The sequence below is a fragment of the Nelusetta ayraudi genome, unplaced genomic scaffold (assembly GCF_046127955.1).
Source record: "Nelusetta ayraudi isolate G7.1 ecotype Tasmania unplaced genomic scaffold, CSIRO-AGI_Nayr_v1 ptg000017l, whole genome shotgun sequence".
Classification (NCBI taxonomy): domain Eukaryota; kingdom Metazoa; phylum Chordata; class Actinopteri; order Tetraodontiformes; family Monacanthidae; genus Nelusetta; species Nelusetta ayraudi.
In genome coordinates this window covers 5799762-5816109 of record NW_027466067.1, presented here as the reverse complement: position 1 = coordinate 5816109, position 16348 = coordinate 5799762, and the positions used below count along the sequence as shown (strand labels likewise).

The following is a 16348-nucleotide window of genomic DNA, read 5'->3' as shown; positions in this document are numbered from 1 at the left end:
TCTGGTGAAATTATCCCTCTATCGCAGTGGTTCTCAAACTTTGTCACGCCCCACCTTGGAGGAACCAAATTTTTAATTTGACGTGGCTGTGTCTTGAGGGGTCCCGATGAACCTGCAAGTGGTCCCATGTCTCCAGGACAAAGTTGACTTTTGACCCCATAGACTTGCATGGCATTAGGGCAGTGGTTCTCAAACTTTCTCTTGTCAGGCCCCACCTTGGAGGAAGAACAATTTTCATCTCCTCCTCACAAAGTGCAGAAAATAGCCACGCTTTCAGGGGTCTTGTTTTGATGAAATTGACCACATCAACAACATCAGTCATGCGACAACATCACACATCCTCTGGCTTTTTCGCTCGCGGCTCGCGCATTAGAGAGAAAGTAGACCAGACACCTCTGAAACGATCGCTGCGCGGCGCGAGCCGGCCGCGGAGGTGCACCCCGCTTCAAGTCTGGCGTGAACGACACCATCGTTCCGCAGCTACTCGCGGAACGACAGTGGCCACTCAAACTCAAAACGTATTAGGAGATCCAAAACAACCTTTCATGCTGTGGCTAGAACAGTGGTTCTCAAACTTTCTCTGTCACGCCCCACCTTGGAGGACGAAGATTTTTCATGCCCCCCCACCCCCCAATTTTGGGGCTAGAAGCCCCAAATTTGACGTGGCTGTGTCCTGAGGGGTCCCGATGAACCTGCAAGTGTTTGGGTCAAAAGTCTATGGGGACTTTTGACCCCATAGACTTGCATGGCATTAGGGTTAGCGATAAGGCTGGAATTAGGGTTAGGGTTAGGGTTACTGCTGGAATTAGGGTTAGGGTTTCAGGGTTCCTCATGGGCTAGAAGCCCCAAATTTGACGTGGGAGTGTCTTGAGATCCCGATGAACCTGCAAGTGGCCCCATGTCGTTGACTTTTGAGCCCAGCTTTTTGTTGTGCTCCCATCTCCTCACAAAGAGCAGAGAATAGCCATGCTTTCAGGGGTCTTGTTTTGATGAAATTGACCACATCAACCTTTGACAATGAATTTCCATGCAGTTATGTTGTTTTGGAAACTGCTCGCAATGTGATTTGATAAGATCAATCCAGTTGTTATCTGCATGGATACAAAAGAGGAATTAATTGAAGTCTGACATTTAATGTGATATATAGCATCAACATAGATAAATTAATTGATTTAAGTCTCAAAAATTCAAGTTGCATGTTTGAATCCTTTCAACTTCTATTGACTAAATAAGAATCCTGACTCCACGCAACACATGCCCTTCATCTACCGAGGAAGTGAAATACGCTTTCGAGAAATACATATTTTATTTTTCTTCTCAAATCTTCAACATGCTTCAACACCAAAATGCCCTGTTCATTTTGGGGAGATGTGTTTTTGTATTTCTCGTTTAGACATTCTAAGAATTCTGGCAAAACCCAAGGTTTCCTGCAGAATATCAAAAGATGGGGGGAAATATTTCAAAGTCTATGAAATTCACGCATTCAGCTCCAAAGTCCATTCACACTTGATCCATTCAACTTTTTTTTTTTTTCTTTTCATTTTTCAACTAAGATTAGTTCCTGTCCATTCATGGTCAGAATCATTTATTTAAAAAAATACCTTTAAGGGTTCCAAGAACTCCCTGATGATTAAATAATGGCACTTTAACTTCAAGTTTCAAACTTAAATGATTAGTAAGAGTAAGAATAAGTAGAGTTAAAGCACAGAATCAGCGTTTTAGAACAGCAGTGTAAATGCAGTGCATTGACAGCACGACCACCTGCAATTCCTTTTTTTTTCTTTTTGCACAGATGTTTTTTTTTATTGAAGCAAGAAATTGCCTCAGATAGATTCTTGTACAACATATTATGAGTGTAGTTTGATATTGTGTCCACTAAATGCTTTATAGATTGTAAAGAATGGAAATGTAAGTGCAAAATTTGTGGGGGAAAAATGTCATTCAAGTCCATTTTGTTGTCTGAAACTAACTAAGCCTGGATGAAAGACACTAAACTAAAGTCATTTCATCAAAGATGAGGGCTGGGAAGGAATCTCTTAAGTCGATGAGCCAGGTGAAGAAGGCCATGACTGATCTCAGGGCCACAACTTTGCCTCTCAGCTCAGCTGGGTCTTTGCTCGACTTCCACTTGTAGAAGGTGTCCTCACCAATGACGTCCTCATCGTACAGGGCTTCAAAGAACAGACGCAGCAGGTCTGCTGGGACAGAAAACAGCCGTCAGCGCTGACAGACTTTAGGAATCATCCCAGAGAAATTTGCATTTTTTTTTCATTAGGGATCCTTATGGATCCTAAAATTACATCTGGGAGGATTTGATAAAAGTTTGTTTAATAGAGCCTTAATTCATAATTCTATTATGAAAATAAAAAAATGTATCATGAGGCACTGCATGGGGCCACTGGCATAAATCTGAGGTACCTATTTGGTACCTCACAATAGGTTTGATTCTTTTAATATTTGAGTTTTCAATTCAAACAGAAAAGGAATGTCTTATATAAATGTATGATTTAGAAAATAACTATTTTTTAACTATCTTTTGGTATTTTTGCAGTAGCTCCAAGAGGCCAGGGGATGTTCCCTCTTTTGGGGTTTTCAAAACATGGTCACCCTAAATATGTGTATCAATGCTTCTTGTCTCATCTTGCTGTGTAACAATACAGAAATACATGGCGATCTCAGAAACGTACTGGTTGGGTGCTCCATGTCCACCATCAGAGTCTGGAGGGCGTACAGGGCCTGAAGCTCCTTCTGCTCATCACACAGGTATTTCTGCAGCAAACTGGCCCTCGTTTGAAACAGCTCGGTATCCAACTCGTACCTGTTGCCATCTGAGATGAGCAGTCGCAGCAGCAGCAGCAGCAGCAGCAGCAGCACAAGAAAGATTCGGTCAAGCCGCATCCAGAGCACCCATCAAGTGAACGGTCCTCTAATTCTAACAAAACGCTGCCGCCGCTCTGAGGCCGCCAGTCGTACTTACAGCTCATGACAGACTGACACACTGACGTCATCAGCGCTCTCACAAACCGGTTCGAGGAAATCTGTGCTTCGTCCAAGTAAGTCTAAACGGGAAAAAAAAAACAGGTTGGACATTAAAATCAAATTGTTTGTCAGTTTACTGGTCCGTCCACGTTGCTTTGTCTGACACGCACCTCAATCCAGTCTTCGATCTGCTGGTTGCACACCTGGTTGAGCAGGAATAGGTCCAGCTGTTCCTTGAGCTCTTCCTCAGTGAGGATCCTCCTCTCATTAAAGTCACTCGAGTCCGTCCCATATCCCAGTGTGAATTCCACTTTCTGTGCGGCAAAGAGGAAGCATCAAAGATCCCCTTCTTAGTCCCCAACCATTTGTTAAAATCATTGTCAATAGACTTGAGCGACTTGACTTTCTCTGTTTTCCTTTCTTCATTGCAGTCTTTGCAAAGATTGTATGCTTTATGTTGTTTAGATTGACTTTTTCTCATGAGGTAATTTTCATACAAGGACTTACTGTAAAGAACAATTGCTCACAATCTCTTTCACAGATAATAAAAAATATGACCAAAAGGCTACAGAAAGACACAACTGCACATCACCTGAGTGTGATTTTTCCTCAGTAGTTTACATTTACCGTGTAGCAGTAACAACTAAGAACTCCACAGACCTGCTCGGTGACAAATTTGTTGATGTCCACATTGTCGGGTAAGAAATCACTCCAGCTCAGGCCAGCTTCTGCCCACATGGCTCCCACTCTTTTTGGGCTCTGACGGAAGAAAGCGCACACACAAGTACAGTTGGGTTTAACTTGATAAAACAATCTTCGCGGCTCAGACGCCCAACGCTAGTCTTTCAGATTACGGGTACCATTTGTCTGCAGAGCAGCTTGATGATCTCCGCCAGCAGCAGGGCAGCCTGTCCAGTGGGCAGAAGATGCTTTGAGATCTTCCTAAAGGCACAAATGGCACGGGAATCAGCTGATTAGCACTCTGTGACCTTTTCATGTTGGCAGGGAGTCTTCAGCACGAGCTTAAAAAACAGACAGAATCACTCATCTGTTCTGTGTAGCTCACCTGAAGAGCTGTCCCATCGGGATGCCACCCTGATAGAGCATGGGCGTAATGAGTTCGGCAGCGTCGAACCAGATATCAGGCAAATCGATGGCGGTGTCTCCCAGAGTGTCCAAGGTCGCCTCTAGCCTGTGCACGCGCACACACGCACAAAGAATTATTTATTTAAAAAAAAAACTCTCATCATTCCGTCAATTTCTTTTTCCACATTATCAGAAAAGCCTTCGAATCTGATGCACCAGATGGTTTTCTTAAAGCTATCAGGTTTATGCAACATCCGTCTTAGTTCATCACACTCACAGTCAGTCAGCAAGTGAAAAGCAGAATTTTCACTGCAAAGCCCTGAGTCCCTCACGTTCTTCTCCTGTTAATGCAAAATGCTAATGCCATCCTGCTCTCATAAAGCATTAGATTCTGCATCTTTGTTGTTTGTTTGAATTTCAAAGGCCGCCCCTTTTTCATCAAAAGTAAAGGAAAAAATTATTGCTGTCTTAATATAAAAAAAACAACAACAACTGAAAACTCCAGAGTGGAGCTTAGCAAGATGGATGCATGAAATTTTAAAGCCCAAAACTGCATCCAACTGCATTGCAAGGTTAAATGTTCTCAGCCGCTGCAGACTATGACTGTGCTCCCATTAAATTTTACATTGTGAAAACTGAAACTACATATCGAAAATTAACTTAAAGCAAACAGTTAAAAAAAACAAACTCCCCTGAATCACAAACAGCTTTACGCTCACATGAGGTGGAGTTTCAGATTTTGCAATTTATATGACTTACAACAAAGATGTCATGTCACACAGAGCAGTTTGGCAGATGGTGGAGACCAATACATGTTGAAGTATTATCAGAGATTCAAAAAGCATGGGAATGTTAAGATTTATAACAGCAGAGAAATGCAGCCATTTGTTCAGACCTCCACACAGAAATAAGAGGATGTTTTTCCTCGCTGTAAGCGCTCACCCTTTGTAGAACTGCTGCGCGGGCAGCGACCCTTCCTTCACAAGGTGGTAGAGCAGCAGGCCGATGCGCTCTCTGGCGATGGTCCTGCGCTTGAGGATCATCTCGATGCCCCTTTGCACGAGCACGTAGAGCAGCGAGGCGCTGTTGAGCTCCTTCACGCACAGGAGCGCCCTCTGCAGAGAGACAGGGGTGGGGGGTGTGGGGGGTGGATGGGATGGATGCCAGCCATCACAAAAGGGACTCAAGGCAACGTCTCAAATGAGCAAGAGAAAAATGGTTGGTTTCACCGCTCCGCAATGTACCTTGAGGTTGCTAGAGTAGAGGTATTCTTTAATGATGACATGTGAGAGTTCCTCCACTTCCTCCTTTGTCAGCGCAGGTTTGGGAAGGGGAGGACTGATGGCGCTCTCATACTTGTCTGCAGGACAACGAACGGTTAACATTCTTTCCTCACCCATCCGTCACCCTCGTCCTCGCCGAACTCGCACACTCCGTCTGCCGAGACCTTTACCTGCGGGGTCTGCAGTTGGACACTTGTCTCCGCTTCCTACGTCCATGCCCCCCCTGTCTCTGTCCTTGGCCACGCTGACACGTTGCAGCACAGGCCGCGTGGGGTCCCACAGGTCTCCGGCCCTCCCGCCCTCCTCCTGCATCCCGAGGAAACTCCTACGGCAGATCTGCATCCAGCTGTTTCTGGGGTCGCGGTCCGGCTGCCCCTCAGCTCTGCGATTGAACTGGTCGAACAGATTCCTGTTGCGTTTGCGGCAGTGGCTGGCAGCGGCGCACGCCCTTTGGGAGCTCGACCTAGAGGTTGGGAGATGGGTTGCTGAATTTCCTCTAACCGTGTCTAATAATTGCACTTCATTTCAGAATGGAAACGTGAGAATACCTCGGAGAAGCTTTGTGATCATATTTTGTTGAAGGGAAGCTGGTTGAACACGCCGAGTCTAACTGCTGCAGTCCTGGGAAGATCGAAAAATGTTTGTTTTCAAGGTCAATTCGTCGATCTGACACTTTGTTTGCTTAAAACAGCACTTTTCAGTGCAAGTTCATTTACCGTGCTCTCTGCTTCTGACACCTTTGACGCAGCTTCGACACCCAACGCCCTCTGGAGCCAACCGCTGGTCACCTGTGTCCAGTGCATCAGCCTAAAAGGACCAAAAAATTGTAAATATATATGTGTGTGTGTGTGTACACATTATACATATATACATACATACAAACATACATACGTGTGTATGTATATGTATATGTATAAAATGTAAAATATATATATACAGTCAACCAAAATAATGTATACACACATAACAGGAAAAGAAAAACTTATGAATACTCAATACATATAGATACTTGTAGAGACCAAAGGTAAAGTCTATGAATCTTGTGATGTCTGAATAAATTTGGTATTTGATATTTTTTAATAACATTTTTTAATTTAAAAAAAAACAAAAAAAAAACTACTAACTACAGTAAGAAACTATATTAACAACTACAATAACTACAATACGTAAGTAGTTGTTGTCATTTGTTGTGCTCCAAATTGCTGCTATTGCTTCTGCAGTTATTTCTACCGCACAGCATGATGATCTGGAAATACTTTTTTTCACAGCTACGTACCTGACTTTGTTGTACTGCCCAACTGAGAACGACCACAAAACAAATCTGCGCAAGCCCCTGACATGAATGTCTATGCAGTGTCTTACTTTGCACGTCGCTTCGGCAGGAGGTGACTGGGATTCCGCTGGTGGAGGGGGGGCTGAGGGGGTCTGCTCGTCTTCTGTTGGCAACGGCTGCACCTCAGCAGCATCTGAGGCCTCCTCAGACTGCGCAGGTGACTCTGGCGGCGGTGGCGTGGATGTCGTGGTCTCCACTTCCTGTTGGACCTCCACCAAGGGCTCTGTGATGGCTGCAACAGGAGGCGGCGGCACCGTAGCAGCGGTGGAAACCTCCACAATTTCCTCCGCACACGCTACAAATAGAAATATATATTTTTAGAATATCTCAATTTGGAGACCACAGCCTTCAAAAAGTTACCTACCTTTTGTCCCCTCTGTGGTCACAGGAAGAACCTCACTGTTGATCTCTTCAGGGTTTGTATCCGCTGTGCTGGACTGCTGTCACAAAATCACAAATACCTTATTAGCAATTTGTATCATTTACTAATTCTGTCTATCATCATTCACATGTTAATTCCTTCAGCAACGATGATGTTGCAATTTCTACATGACTTAACATTTTCTTCTAAATGCAATCTCTCGTCTTGTCCTTTAAGGTGCATGCAGTTTGTTTTCCCACCAACTTTCTGCATTTGTTTTAGTGCTGCTGCTGCTACTACTCCTGTCTTGTGTTGTCGTTCAGCATACGTTTAGTCATTGTGGTGCGACCCCTGCAGCCGCTGCTCAAGGTTGAATTCATAAGGAAACCTTCCAAACCTGCGGAGCATCCTTTGCAGTGGCGGACCAGACACCTGACATGATCTCCTCGGTGATGTCCCGTCCACCCTGGTTGGGGTCACGTATCCTTATCTGTCAGGACATGGAGGTATACGCCAATGAAGCCATCATGTGACGTTGTTAAGAAAGGCTACGGCCATTCTCAGTGACTACAGTCTTTATGTTTTGCCCGTAGTCATCAGAATACACAATGGTATTATTATTTCAACCTTTTGACCTTGGATAAGTGACATGAAGGCTTTTTTGTTGTAACTACCAGTTTGCGTTCCCTCTTCGGTGGGCACTTAGAGCCTGAAGCTGCTTGTGAAGGAACTTGCTGGGGGACGAACAACAGAAATGCCGTGGGCTGGACAAACGGGAAGCTCTGTGTCTGAGCAGCATAATAAGATCCTGCTGCTGCAATGAAACACAAGAGAATATTTGAACTTGAAAAAAAAATTGCTTTCAACCATCTTGAATGACACTCTGACCAGATCTGTCTAGTAAACTGTCCTCTAACACTTCATTTGGGATCGTCGTTTACAGCTTATTCTGATGGCAATGTATGCTTTGGGTTCTGTCCACTGAAGTGTGTTTGTTATTGTGTATTTAAACAAATAAACCAGGGTTAGACTGTTAGGCTTTACAAACCTTCAGAGTCTGGTGTATTAACAGCCAGCAGTGACACGGGTAAAAGGGTTCATGTCATATTTGTGCTTTTAAATCTTGACCCTGAAAAGTAGCGAGATACTGGAGACAAACTAACAAAACAAAGTCCACAGTGAAGTTTAACAAGAGTCTAGCGACCTAAGGTGACAAAAAAAACAGCTGCTGAACACACCAAAAAAGCTATACTAAACAACAACACAACTACCTTAGATACTTGGGGTTGTGAACGCACACGAGACTTCAAATTGCATTCCTGTATCATGTTAAGACATTTGATTAACCAGGGATGATGCTTTAGGTCTGAGCCTTGACTGTTGTTGGCAGCGGGAACAACACTCACCATACGCTGAGTATTCAGCGGGACCAGGTCCTGGGTTGTAGGGTGCCGCCCAGCTGCTGCCAGGATACTGCGTTGCAGGACTCAAATACTGTGCCCAGTACTTTAGAAATGTAAAAATAGTCAGAAAAAATGACAGAGGACATGTTGAAAATATTCATTTGTTGAAGTGAATCTTTTCAGCTTAAGTGTGCTATCTGTCACATCATGAGGCATCTTCAGTCAGTATATCAATGCTGTTTCTGTTTTGTTGAATCGTTGTGGTGGGGAGGTTTGGCTGTGAAGCACTTTGTAACTTTGTTCTTCAAAAAATGTACTACACAAATACATCTATTCCTTAAATAATGGGTGATAATTAGTGTGAACCAACCTGTCCTTGGGGGATGAAGCAGTCCTGACTGGAGTCACTGAAAGGCAGCTCTGGCTGGGAATACATAATCTCCGTGCCATGTGGGTCCACATAGCTGGGTCCCACCGGTGGTGGGCCACTATTTGTCTGTACCCATGGGGCACTGGTTGGCACTACTGGTGGGTTCTGATGGCAGAGGTGACGTAATGAAAGATAAAGGGAGAGTTAATGTGTTTTAACACAGAAAAGGCATGTGTGCATGCAGGCGTGCAGGAAGATGGGTGGCACACATGCACGCCTTTTAATAAATGCAAATAGATCTTGCGATAACGTAATGGTGATGTGTGTAAAGGTGTGCAATAAAGGGTCACCACCATTTGTGCAATAAGGGGTCACCGCCATTTCTTAGGCTCACACGTCTCACCACAGTGACAAATCCGTGTGCATCTACAAGCCAGACAGCAACCCCCCCGACACAAAACTGTGACCCTGCACACATCTGTGTATAAATACACTGTATGTTTAACTAAGGGGGTTAGTGTTAGTACAATGACGTATGACGTCATAATGATAAATAATGATGATCTATTTATACTGCTATTTGCGTTTTTTTTTAGCAAAAGGTACATGTTATGTGTGTGTGTGTGTGTGTGTGTGTGTGTATATATATATATATATATATATATATATATATATATATATATGTATATATACATATATATTTATATATATATATATATATATATATATATATATATATATATATATATAAAACATAGATATTTCAATATATTGCAAAAAAAGAAAAGAAGAAAAAGAAAAAAGAAGAAAAAGAAAAAGTAGGCAACACTGTCACTAACAAGTTACCTCATATAAATATGGAATTGTCATCCAATTCTCCATCAGTTGAAACTACAAAGTCCAGAACTACATTCAAGAAGGTAAAAAGAAGGTGACCTAATATAGCTACTTCTCTTCCTCTGTGTGGTTGACTGACACCAATCTGACACTCATATTAGAATCCTGACTTTAATCTGAGAATTCTAGAATTCTGAGAAAACTTCCTCCCAGAATACAAAATTCCGAAAAATCAAAGAAAGCTGCCTTGATCTCAGAACTTGAAAGTTCCAGGTCGCTGTGAGCTGCGGAACTGCATGCCTGTGCATTTTATTTTATTTTATTTTATTGGCACACTGCCACCTTCAGTATAGGAGGCTAAATTTACAGAAGTTTTAAGCTTAAATTTTGCTTCTTTTTTTTATTTTTATTTTTTTACAACCAGAATATATCTGGAGTGCACTTACCAAAAAACACCCTATGCAAATGACAAAAGTTATTGTTTCAAAAGAGATGACCTTTTTGACCTGAAGTTTTAATTTCTATTTTCAGCAGTATCAGGTCACCATAAAATAAATAGCAAATAAATATATTCCAGTCCCTAACGTTATAAGTGTTTAAAAACTAATAGAGGTGCCTTTTATGATTTGGCATTATATAATATATTGCAAAGAAAGACAACACTTTAGTAAGCAAAATAAATAAAAAAATAATAATAATTTGGTATTGTATATCAAATGGAAAAACGCATCAAACATCAAACAAAAATCTGTTACTCCTCAGACTTGCGCTTGAAAGGTCACAAGGTGACAATGTCAAACAGTAACTGCTGGTATACATGACATGGTGGAGAACAGACTTTTTTTTTATTATTATTATTATTTTTTTTTGCAATTAATGGCAAGTATTTGCTTTTCTTAAAATATCTACAGGACACTGGTACAAAAATCTCAGAATCTTGCGAAGTGCCCCACATTTAATATATAAATATAATATATAATATAATATACAAAAATATAATGTATAAATATAATACATTATATACATATATGCGATAATGCGTCCCTATAAGAATGCGTCCTGTACAAGGAGTTGGAAAAATCTCTAGTCTTTTCTTGCGCATTTTATTGATCAATAATTGTACAAACAAGGAAGAAAAACGGTGGTGAAAGCATGTCTCTTGCAGAGTGACATAAAATTTAACAAAACTAAATCGTGAAAAACAACACACATAAAAAGAAAACAGAGACAGGAATTCAATAATATTAACTGCAAATAATACAACTAAAAATAGAGACGTTACCTTCTGTGTCATCCACATCAGCTGTTAGTGGACTCACCCGGGTTGCCAGGTTGGTTTATTGACTCCCACAGTTTTTATTTGTATATTTCAGAGTTGAAAATTAAAGACGCAGGATGTGAAGATGTGAGGTTCATTAAAGTTTATTTAATATTGTCTGACTTGTTAAACACATACAACAATAAGCTTCTTCTCTTTAGTATTTAATAATTTTGAGACGATGTCGTCGTTCAGAAGAGTGGGTGCCTCCCCCTGGGTCAGCGCGGCATCCTCGCTTGGGCGTTTGCGATGGAAGGACTTCCTCCCACATATCTGGCAACTCGCGTATTCTCTTTGTTAACGGTTCGTTGAGCCAAGATGGCAGATTTCGAGGAGCTCGGCGAGGAGGATAAGGTAATTATTATGCACACAATATATGCGATGAGTGCATTACAATCCCGTGTGTCTCTTCTAATGAAACGATAGTGCTCGCCCCGTGTCCCTCACCGTGTGAACCGAACCGCCGCTAACTCCGCGCCCAGCACCGCGGCTGGCTAGGCTAAATGCTGCGGCTTCGTGACAGCTCACAGCCGTTCCCGTGCTCGTTGTTGTTGTTGTTGTTGTTGTTGTGTGCTGAGTTGTGTCACCCGAGTTGTGTAGACGTTAGCTGGAGAACATGACTCGCAGACAGTAAAGCGACACATGAGCTACATGGTTAAAACACAATGCGTAGACTAAAGGGTTAGCATTAGCTCAGTGACAGGAGGTCAAGCCACTTCCTGTACGTACAGTTGGGCAGGCAGCGCCTATCGTCCACTTCACTGCGCAGGTTAAACGTCTATAGCATCATACGGGGAAAATACTATTAAAAGGTCACGTGACCTGTGTGTGTGTTTTGTATCTCGACGGGAGTCCAATACTTTTACAGCGAGGGGCTGCCGCTGCCGGAGCTGTCATGCCTCTACTTGTCGGGAGAATCGCGCTTTGCATTCCTCCTCCTGGGTGTTGTTGGAACGGGGAAGTCAAAGAGCCCTGTAGCCACTTTACCAGCTAGTCATTAAAAGGGTTGATTTCAACCATGCGTGTCAAAGGTGAGGTCATGGAATTCCACCCAATATGAGTCTGCCGTTGTGCCCGTGGATGCCAACATTACAATTATCCCAACAGTGACCTGGAGGAAAACATGCATCTCTCCCGGTTTAATGCACTTGTTTTATTATTATTATTTTTTTTTATTAACTGTTAGATTTGAAATAATTGCACCCAGGCTGCAAGCGGCTGTGTCACATTCTTGCTGACCTCTTCCCAACCCTTAAGATGGGATAACAAACGTTACAACAGCACACGGAGACACAGTTCCGGGAGGGAGAATGGGTGAAAGTTCAATTCTGGGCAAACTATCCCTTTAAACCGGACTGGCCGGACAAACCAGGCGTCGCTCTCCCGGCTATGAACAGACTCAGCAGGAGCCCCGTTAACCTGCGTCGCACTCTGCTGTGGCCCCTTGGCCTTTTTGAGCTGGGCGGCCCGTTTGTAGGTCAGCGCCAGCCGCACCCTGGGAGCTAAATCAGCCTGTCAGCAGAGAGCTGAGAGCTGAGAGCTGAGAGCAGCACCTCTGGCACTGCGCAGCGTCCCTGACATCACCAGGGCATGGAGATGGATCCAGCAATAGAGATTATGAATGACAGAGGGGTATTCTGTTGTAACACTGTCCTTTTTCTAATAATGGCCTCAGCCTTTCTGCTCTGTGGCTTTGATATCCTCTAATTACAAAGGAACCATGTGGATTCAGGCCTTTTGAAGTTTCACAGAATGCAAGAATTCCGCATGAATTCCAAATTTCGTCGTTTATGACCACTGGGTGGAACACTTTTGCCATCCCTAAAATTCCAGAACGGTTGTCTGGATTGGAAAAGTGTCACAACAGCCTGAATCGGCAAAGTCGCTCTGTTAAAAAAGTGGGTGAAATATCTCCTTAATGGCTGCTAAGAAAAGCTCAGGGGTCGCATGTCCTGTTGCCATCTAAGGAGTGGTTCGAGTGCAGAGTGCAGGCCTGCAGCTGAGCTTGCACACTGCTCTCCACCGCGACCCGCTGCTCATTTTCAGTTGTATGTAGTAATGTAGTCATGAAAAAAACATCTCTCTCTCTCTCTCTCTCTCTCTCTATCTATCTATATATATATGTATGTATATGTATATATATATATATATATATATATGTATATATATATGTATGTATGTATGTATGTATGTATGTATATATATATATATATATATATATATATATATATATATATATATATATATATATTTACATATGTATATATACATATAATAAAAAATCAGTTCATACGCAGCAAAATTACATAGAAAATGTAATTTTGACTAAGCCTCAGTGACCTTTATCGATTAAACACACACATTTATTGATAATGTTGTCATTATTTGCTGTGCCGCCTGTTCATTCACTCATTCGGAGTTATCTTATCTTTTTCCAGGTGCGCATTGCGGCCAACTTTTTAATGCACGCCCCCCCTGGAGAGTTCAACGAAGTCTTCAACGGTGAGCGCCGGCGTTATTCCAGATGACCTGCACTTATAGAGACACAAACAATTTGCTCATGTTTTTTTTTTTTTTGTTTTTCAGATGTCAGAATTCTGCTCAACGATGATAATCTTCTGCGAGAGGGGGCGTCCCAGTGAGTTTCAGTCTTTCTAGTTGTGTAATTAGGGGAGTGTGCGATGACTTTGACTGAAAAAATGAGAGAAGCGAAACATATTATTTATTATTTCTATTTTTGTTATTCACTGTTTAACGCAACACACCTGTGGCTTTACCCCTGCCTCAAACAGTGCCTTCACTCAGTACAACATGGACCAGTTCACCCTTGCCAAAATTGAGGGATATGAAGATCAGGTCAGCCCTCCAGAATATTCTCTCCTGTTCCTCCACTTGCTTGTGTTCTCCAGAGAGTTCAGACAACGTCTTAGTCGAGGGCGACGACCTCTCGGAGGCTTTCACTGCCGGCTTTCCCCTCTCGCAGGTCCTGATAACGGAGCACGGGGACCTGGGCAACGGCCGCTTCTTGGACCCTCGCAACAGGATCTCCTTCAGGTACGACCACCTGAGGAAGGAGGCCAGCGACCCGCAGCCCCACGAGGTGGAGGCGGCGCTGAGGCCATGGAGGGACGCCTGCGACTCGGCCCTGAGGGCCTACGTCAAGGAGCACTACTCCAGCGGCGTTTGCACCGTAAGACAAACTTAGCTTCATTTGTTCTTTTGCTTTTGGTCCTTGTATCTGTTTATTTGTTTTTCTACTCCCGCGTTTGAAATGAAAACTTTCATTTGTTCGTTCGCTCGCTCATTCAGGTTTACGGCAAAACAATCGACGGGCAGCAGACCGTCATCGCTTGCATCGAGGGCCACCAGTTTGAATCCAAAAACTTCTGGTAAGTCAGCGGAGGGTTGATGACTGACTCCCAGTCAGTCAGTCAGTCGGTCAAAAGCAAATTTTGCACTCGCTTCCGTGCCGTGTTTGCAGGAACGGCCGCTACCGCTCCGAGTGGAAGTTCAGCATCTCTCAGGCCTCAGTGGAGTTGGTGGGAGTCATGAAAACACAGGTGTGTCCCCTCTTCCTGCGGAGGCGAGCTTGAGCTCAGGTGTGAAGGGGTTTAGAATGAACACGTTCTGCACCTCCTCCTCCAGGTTCATTATTACGAGGATGGAAACGTGCAGCTGGTCAGCCATAAAGACGTGAAGCGAGCTCTGACTGTGTCTGTATGTATCACACACACACACACACACACACACACACACACACACACACACACACACACACACACACAGTCGATTTATGTCAATGTGCGTTTAGTTTGTAACAATGACTACAAAGCCCCTTATTCGTGTTTTGGCAGAATGAGAGCGCGACTGCCAAGGAGCTGGTGAAGATCATCGAGGAAGAGGAGAACGAGTACCAGGTACGTCGGTGTGAGGAAGGCATCGTCTCCGAGTCAGTTAAACTGTTGTCACGCGGGGGCCGCTGACAACACGGCAACATTCAGTACGGGGGGGGTAAATTAAAACGCTGCTTCCTCATTTTAAAGTGCAGTAAAACTAGACTTTGTGTGGATACACTCAGACGTCCAGAGTCGGTGTTTCTCCTCTCAGAGAAACAACAAGGAATGATGAGTGTTTACTGACTGGATTCTTCCGAGCAGCGTTTTCTGGATCATCCTCATCTCAATGCTTTTATTGTGGCAATCAGGACCCCAAGCAGTTGCTTTCTTTTGATTACGCCGCCCCCTCGCGGTGACAAACCCCCGTCCTGCTAAAAATGCATCCAGACCCCCTGAAAAGCCCCTTCTGTGCTCCCCACAGGTGGCCATCAGCGAGAACTACCAGACCATGTCGGACACCACCTTCAAAGCCCTGCGCAGACAGCTGCCGGTCACCCGCACCAAGATCGACTGGAACAAGATCCTCAGCTACAAGATCGGCAAGGAGATGCACAACCAGTAGAGGGATGGATGGCGGGAGGAAGAGAGGGGGAGGTCTCTGCGCACGGCGGGGGAGGCCGACGTCCCGCGCGAGCGCAGGAACCCGCGAAAACGAGGCGCAACGTTTTCGTCCTTACAAAAGGAGGCTTTTCTTTTTTTGTTGTTTTTGGGTTTTCTTCTTTTTTTGAGGTGTCGCAGGCAGAAGAGGACCGCTTGCAGTCGGCACCGCGTCTTTAAATCGTCGACGTGGAACGGTGTAACCATCCCCCGTTTGCAAACGCACATGTTAATGTTCACTAATCATGCCTCAAGCAATGGCCGGGGGAGGGGGGAGGGGGGGCGTTTCCTGTTGATTTGAATTTTCAGTTACCTTAAATGAAGCCACTTCCTGGGAAATTTGTACCCCCCCCCCACCTCACCCCCAGGGACTTTCGTGTAGCAACTCATTTCTTGCCATGTAACACTACTGATTGTTTCATTTTTCTCGAGTACCTCCTTATCTCCGTGTTCATGTTAAGCTCCATTAACAAACCCCCGATTGATGGTTCTAGCCAGCAGACATGCCAAAGCATCAATCCATTTTTCCGATTGACTGTCATCCGTCTTCCACATCTCACTTCCCAGAGTTCTCCATTTCTCCCTCTCTCTCTCTCTCTGTGGCGGGAAGGCGTTTGTTTTGGTGTTCCCCTGCCAGCTGTTTGCTTTCAGCCTTTGCTATATTTTTTATACAAAGTGTACATTTATTATTCATGAAATAAAAAATATCAAGTGGTGGTAATAATTAGAGTTTTAGTATTTTTTTTATTTTTTTTTTAATTTACGATTTCACTCATTTTTTGTGTGCCGTACAGCTGCTAAGGTACACAGAGTAGCAGCTGTACGGCATCATCACGTGCCTCATTCAGCCTTTGCTAGTCGAAGCAAGATAGCTGCATGGAGAAA

The 16348-nt window shown here is 43.7% G+C and overlaps 2 protein-coding genes across 4 annotated transcripts; one reads left to right on the top strand and one right to left on the bottom strand.

Moving 5' to 3' along the window:
* Window positions 1-1549: 1549 nt before the first annotated feature.
* LOC142887376 (uncharacterized) lies at window positions 1550-9768 on the bottom strand. 3 transcript variants are annotated; one of them, XM_076024990.1, is made up of 19 exons: window positions 9662-9768; window positions 8816-8980; window positions 8449-8548; window positions 7717-7856; window positions 7440-7532; window positions 7046-7118; window positions 6711-6976; window positions 6065-6155; window positions 5897-5969; window positions 5519-5811; window positions 5310-5425; window positions 5008-5180; window positions 4046-4171; window positions 3840-3921; window positions 3640-3738; window positions 3150-3293; window positions 2978-3059; window positions 2688-2828; window positions 1550-2198 (listed from the first exon to the last, which is right to left on the bottom strand). In XM_076024990.1, the coding sequence occupies exons 1-19, from the start codon at window positions 9695-9697 to the stop codon at window positions 1990-1992; spliced, it is 2502 nt and encodes an 833-aa protein (XP_075881105.1). In that variant the 5' UTR covers window positions 9698-9768; the 3' UTR covers window positions 1550-1989. The 3 variants fall into 3 exon arrangements, with proteins under 3 accessions (XP_075881105.1, XP_075881106.1, XP_075881107.1); XM_076024991.1 differs by having other exon boundaries at window positions 1550-2195; XM_076024992.1 differs by having other exon boundaries at window positions 7717-7853.
* A 1403-nt stretch (window positions 9769-11171) lies between these two features.
* Window positions 11172-16187, top strand: LOC142887409 (F-actin-capping protein subunit alpha-1-like). Its single transcript, XM_076025052.1, has 10 exons — window positions 11172-11324; window positions 13409-13472; window positions 13557-13608; window positions 13763-13826; window positions 13954-14160; window positions 14280-14359; window positions 14452-14530; window positions 14616-14687; window positions 14825-14887; window positions 15288-16187. The coding sequence occupies exons 1-10, from the start codon at window positions 11289-11291 to the stop codon at window positions 15426-15428; spliced, it is 858 nt and encodes a 285-aa protein (XP_075881167.1). The 5' UTR covers window positions 11172-11288; the 3' UTR covers window positions 15429-16187.
* Window positions 16188-16348: the final 161 nt, after the last annotated feature.